General features: G+C 47.4%; 1 protein-coding gene across 1 annotated transcript in view; it reads right to left on the minus strand.

The window, feature by feature from the left end:
• Positions 1-1,794, minus strand: part of LOC144170108 (adipokinetic hormone/corazonin-related peptide receptor variant I-like) — a 78,689-nt gene extending 76,895 nt beyond the window's left edge. The window contains exon 1 of the mRNA XM_077699679.1: positions 767-1,794. Within this exon, the coding sequence (XP_077555805.1) occupies positions 767-1,345 (579 nt within the window). The 5' untranslated portion in view covers positions 1,346-1,794. The remainder of the gene's footprint in view (positions 1-766) is intronic.
• Positions 1,795-6,364: the final 4,570 nt, after the last annotated feature.

Consider the following 6,364-nt stretch of genomic DNA (forward strand, 5'->3'; position numbering starts at 1 on the left):
TAAGGGAAGCTGAGGGTGTCAGTGTTCCTCACTTTTTTTTTTTTTTTTTCACTTTCGAGCTACCGGCCGTATCAATAGAGCCCACTGAATTTATCCACACGAGCCTTTTTGCCTTGACATGAGGCAATACATTTAACATTTGCTATTTCTTGTCTGCCGTTTTTTTTCTTTTGCTGACAGTCGTCTGCGTCACCCCTAGAAGCCGCGTCAGCCATTAAAAAATGCGCTGTATGTTACGGTAAAACTTAAAAAAAAATTGATGCTTCGATTGTTTTACTTTTTTTTCGAAGCACAATTTGGGGTGTTATCATCGATGAGCACGAGCAATTAAACATGCCTTCTGCAAGCACTAAACGAACCACCTTTTGGGCTTTTTTATGTGATATCAGTGCCTATCACGCTAGTGTGCGTTGAACATCCTAATAAGTTGCTAACATAAATCAAAACAAAAAAAACGCACTCATACATTGCGTAAGGATATCAAAATGCTTAACACTGAGCCAGCGTCATCTAAGACCAATATCCAGATTTTTTCCGGGCCGGTGGCCGACATCAAGGTGGGTAAACGTGTTAAAGTCCTTAGAGACAGTGACGTGCCAGCCAAGTGAGTAAATATGCCGAGGCCGCGATATTATGGCTGGGCTAAAATCTTGCAGGTTTATTTGCGTGCTCAGACTGTAGGGATGGCGGCCACTGTTGCCCGGAGGACGTGCGAATGTCCAAGCACATTCATTGAGTACAAGAGAGAGACAAGTGAGGTACGTACCTGCGGGACACTGCAGATGAGGCTGGCGTACCAGGCGACCGCGAGCATGATCTTTCCCCGGCGGTGGGCGTCGTGCACCTTGAGCGGGTGCAGGACGGCGAAATAGCGGTCCACGCTGATGCACACGAGCACGGCCGACGAGAGGTACGGTCCGAAGGCGCGCATCATCTGCATCAGCTTGCACATGAGGTCGCCCGCCAGCCACTGCACCGTGAGTCGCCACACCACCTCCACGGGGATCATCACGAACGTCACGATCATGTCGGCGATCGCCAGGTGCATGATCATCAGCTTGATGCGCGACTTCCGGTGTCTGTTCCGCAGAAGCGTGACAAACACGGGCACGTTGCCTCCGGCGGCGATCAGGAACAGGATGCAGTAGACTACCACCTGGACCAGCGAGAGCGTGCTGAAGGAGAGCTCTTCGAGGACCTGAGGGTCTTCCAGCGCAGACAGGTTGCTGCGGTAGTGAGGGCTAACCGTGCCGAGCCGCTCCCCGTAGTCAGATGTAAGGTTCTCCACCGTGTCGTTGCTTTGAGTATTCTGCCACATCGCGAACAGAGGGCGGTTTGCGTACATGCGCTTCCGGTTGCTGCGGCACTTCTCGGGAGAAGAGTTTTATTGTTGCTTCGTGCTGGACCGAGGGCCAACAGTCAGGCCAGGACGTTGATGAAGGCAACCATTAGGTGTTGCCACTCGCAAAATGGCTTAACACTCGAGTGGCGAGCACTCCACAGTAAAAATCTTCCCCATCCGAAGTCCTCGCTCCGTCGTCACGCACTTCCCAAAAGTTTTGCCAAGTTTCACCACTGTTCGCCGCACGTTCCCGCCTCAACATCACAGTTACACATTTCTTTTTTTCAGGGCTCCCTCAGGAAAGTAGCTTCCCTTCGAGGATACCTCCGGCGAAATTTGAAGGTCAACATTGAACTTTGCTCCAAAGTTTCCGCGCGCAGGGCTTTATGAGCAAGGGCGAGAAGATCTGGCGCGCCCGGTGAAAACTTTTCTCGAGCTGTGCACCGGCCGGAGTCCCACGCCCGACTGGCGGACCGGCGCGCACGCTGAGACTGTAGAAGCCGCGGATCGATTTACGCACGCGCCTACGTCGGACGCCGCAGGACCAATGGGCAAACTTGTGCTGGAGGCGGCCGCGTTCAACACAGGGAGCGGGTGAGCTGCTTGCTGGAGGAATAGTGACCAGATAGGTGTCGCTGCGTAATAAATTGTATTTGCGCTCCACTCAGGCTGCTTACGAGTGGTGGGAAAGTAAAGCGCCGGAAAACAAAAACACGTGAGGTCAAGTGAGGATTTGTTTAGCCGGTGCGGCTCGCCGAGGGTAGGGTCGTGGGCATCGGTTCTTCGACTTTCTTGCCGAGTCTGCGTTGCTAGCAATGGCTTATCATCAAAAGGAACGACAAGCAAAATCTACGTGCACGGCACGTGTACCTATTGGGGACGTACTGCGCTCAAATCTCGTTGGCAAGGTCGAAATGAGGCGCCGCGCAGACAAAACACCGAAAAGATTGTCTGGAACGCTACTCTGTAAAAACAATCAATAATTTTACGGACAAATTACGGACCAGATGGCCGTAATAAAACAGAGCCGTGTTCTGTTTGATGCAGAACAAAGAAAACACCCGTAATTTCACGGAAGTGCGCTCCGTCCCTCAGTAGGCGGATGCTCTCTCCGGTACACGTCAAACGGAATCTTTTTCTGCTTTGCAAAATACGGGCGTTTCCTCTGTATGATGCAGAACAGAAAGAGATCAGTTTATTAATAACTGCAAGAAATATATTGTCGTGTCGATCGTCGGGAATCGATCGAGAAGCGAAAACTGCGCCCCGACAACATTTGTGGCGTAATGAATGCGGCTCTGTTTCGTTAGTGTCTAAAGTGTAGTAAACTTAGTGAGGACCATGAGGCCCATACCGCTCAACACGAGCGCTGCATCTTGTCTTTACGACGCTCCGGCGACGTCGCTGCCCCGGACCTGCAAACTGCACATGCGTGTGTGACCGGCACACTTGTAGAAAATATAAGGTCATTTACGTGCAGAAGCAGAGTTGCGGAACGTAATTTAGTTCTTAAGGAACCAATATCGGCCGAAGTATTTAGCCTAAAGCTTAAAACCAAAGCACAGCAAGCACTATTCATGCAGTGCGAAATCGCAGTCGCCGCAAGTTACACACATTTTTGCGAGCGCTTTTTTTTAAACAGCGGAGTTGATGGCGATCAACTATTGTGGGGGCTTCACGGAACCTTACCGCGCAAGCGCTATTTAAGAAATCGCACTTAATCAGCCAGGAAATCTGTAAGCCAGCTAGTAAACAGCGATGTATGGCACACGCAGGGTGGGCATCCATGTAGTATACAGGTTCTTCGCCACGAGTGCAGCGTTCGTGCGGTGGTGCAGTGGTCTTGAGCGTCGTGTCCATTCAATCAACGTCACGGGTTCGATTCCTCGTCGAAGTATTTTTTGTTTTCTTTTTTGAAGGTTCTATCAATTACGGAAAGACATGCTTTTTGAAACGGAGTGTTTATTTTGTTGCGGCTTTTCCGTACTACGGAATGTCCGTTCTTAAAATTCTTTCCGTTGTCTAAAATACGGAAATGTGTCCGGCAACATTTTAGCAGCAGCTTTCCCCGTAAAATTGGCCATTTTTTTTAGTGTATAATGGCGCTGGAAAATGCGGCCTTGTAACGACACGTTCTGCTAGCTATCCAAGATGTCGTAGTCAGGAAACGTGAGGCCTTCAGAGCAGTTTATCAGGAGGGGTCAAGTAGGATTCGCTGCTGATTGGTTGACATGTGACAGAAAAAGCTACCGTGAGGGCAGGAGGAGTGCGAGACGTAGAGAAAACAAGAGAAGACAGAAACATACAAAAAAATGCCCGGTTACTGTACCGGGTGGATACACAATTACCCGGCGATTTTTCAGACATTTTGAAACAAATCTTTGGGTTTGGCTCAAGTTTGGGGCCGGAATACGTCCGTGATTTCATCACGTGGGCAACGAGCTTGTCACACCTTGCTGGCAAAACATGGCCTTACGGGCAAGTACATCATGGGATGAATTGGAAACAAATTTTGTTTTGGGGTGATAATAAGTGTAGCATAACATTGCCCCACCAATGTCAAAGTTTAACTCCTCGACTGAAGGGGCGTCACTTACACTATAATTAACATTTTCCTGTGATCAGCATATAATATACCATCAAAACTGTTACCCCGTACAATGAAGTAGACATGCGGCATATCCATATGACATTTATTTATTTATTTATTTATGTATTTATGTATTTATGTATTTATGTATGTATGTATTTATTTATTTATTTATATATTTATTTATTTATTTATTTATTACAATACATATTTTGAGATTACGTAGCGTTCCATCTGATAGTTTCTGGTTCGGATCCCATCTAGAGCGCGAAAATTTTCCCAATTTCCTCTCTGTTCCCCCGTTCCGAAATTCTATTATTACCTCCCCCCCCCCTCCACTCAAAAAAAGAGACAAACAACTGTCTAATTCTGCTAGTGTCGCTCTTGTTGTTCTGTTTTCATTTATTTCAGAGCACCGAGGATGAGTGGATGCGAAGCGAGTTCCAGCGACATCCAGGAAGCTAGGTTAGCATTCCGGATATAGTCTAGCAAGGAACGGTAGGCAGGCCCACGGAGCCACCGATGGTAGTCAGCGTCTTGCCTCAAATCTCTGCTTCTTCGCTTTTTTACTATGAATCCTTAATTTCCAGTTACAACTCACATGCACTTCGAGGGCATCAGTTCTAGCAGTCTCGGTTCTGCCGCAGATTGCATTCGAGGGTTCGTGGTCGGTGAACTGTTCCTGGAAGCGTGGAAACACTCGTGTCACTGCCGCGGGCCGTAAAAGGAACGACTCCCGCAGTCCGAAGTTGCAGGTGTGGTGCTCGCTACCACCCAGGAACGCAGGAAACATTCATATACTTAGAAGGAAACACGGAAATGCAGCGATATTCACTCACTCCTGTAGCTCAATTCGAAGAGCATCGGAGGCGTTATCAGAAGGTTGTGGGTTCGGATTCCACCCAGAGCACGAAAATGTTCTTCATTGAAACTTGTTGCTGGTTTTTCAACATGTTTACGACTCATTAGGTATCCTATACAACAATCGATGGAGCTGGGAATATGATCGTAAAAAAAAACAGAGGCTATTTAGAAGGGGGCAACCGCGGCCAGTATCGATCTGCCAACGCTTTGACAACGGACTTGTCTTCGTCAAAGCAAGGAAGTTTTATCCATGGCAAGCCGTATATATATATTTTTTTCTTTTGTTCTCCGGGTTATTCGATTTTGGTTCGTAGCAGTGTTTGTGCATGTGTTCTTCACGCCATTGTCTTCATGGTAAATATTTTGGACATGTCAGCGCATTATCCCGCTTGTGAGAGTTAGTTTTGTTTTTTAAAAGGGGCGCTTATACGATCAATATTTGACTGAGCCAGAAATATGTCTTCTGTTTTTTTTCTAGAAAGAATAAACAACTTAAGGGTAACTATGTGCGCACATACAAAGGGAACAAAGATAGAACGCTCCAAACTTCAGCGTTCAATGCAAGCTGAATTCTACGTACTTTCATTTTCACTTCCTTTTTTGTTCTTACGACAGCAACATTTTTTTTTAAACTGGTAGCACTGCCACCCTAAATCGGCGTTAGACGGGAAAGATATGGGAGAGGACTGTGCCTAGATGCTTTCTTAGTCACACCTCGGAGCGTTATAGCGGTAATCGCACTGAAACGTTCCTTCCATGTTTGGTACATAACCCGGCCCTACAGTCCGGTTAGTATCTTCCAATTCGTAATGCGCGACGAAAAAAGGTATACCGAGCATGTAGCTCCAAATATGTGAATGCACCTCACGTCTTGTGTCTGTCACCAACCGTCTACGACAGGCGTTTAACGGCCGTCTAAAAAGAGAGAAAAGAAAAAATAAAACCGGTCGGGGACAAGTAATTTATTGATTGACCGACCAGAAGGAAGCACCTTCACAGCGCACCATCGTCTATCGACCACTGCACCATGCTTTCGCAACTCGGGGCCAACGATCGAACACAATCTCCCAGACTGCGTATTTACTCCCCATGCCGTCCCAACTTGTGGTAACTCAGCAAGCCATCCCCATGCTGCAAAGGTGCTTGCAGCAGCATTTTCAAGAATTTCGATACTTTACTAAATGCATATATTTCGGCAGTGATGTGTACATGCATTACAATATATTTCGGCAGTGATGTGTACATGCAAGCTGCAGATATTTTTTTTCCTAGTGGTCGCATAATCTTGCTAGGCGCCGTTTCGTCTGCGCCCTCCAGTTGTTGCAATCACCGGCAGTGTTGCCGTGCGCTCGGAAGCGTCAGAAAATGACTAGGTAGCGAAGAGTCTTTCCTCGATGCACAGTGCGAACTAATTCCGAAAATGGGATTAACGGACATGCAAGGCATGCAACCGGCAAGGTTTATCGCCGTGTCGTTCCATTGCATTGAATAATGTTCTTCGGCGAATTTTCCGATAAAGCAGCTGATTCCAGCGGACGTACTTTTCTGGAAATTGAACAAATTGTGCG

This window comes from Haemaphysalis longicornis, unplaced genomic scaffold (assembly GCF_048455015.1).
Source record: "Haemaphysalis longicornis isolate Haplotype H1 unplaced genomic scaffold, Haemaphysalis longicornis Haplotype H1 scaffold_2, whole genome shotgun sequence".
Taxonomy (NCBI): domain Eukaryota; kingdom Metazoa; phylum Arthropoda; class Arachnida; order Ixodida; family Ixodidae; genus Haemaphysalis; species Haemaphysalis longicornis.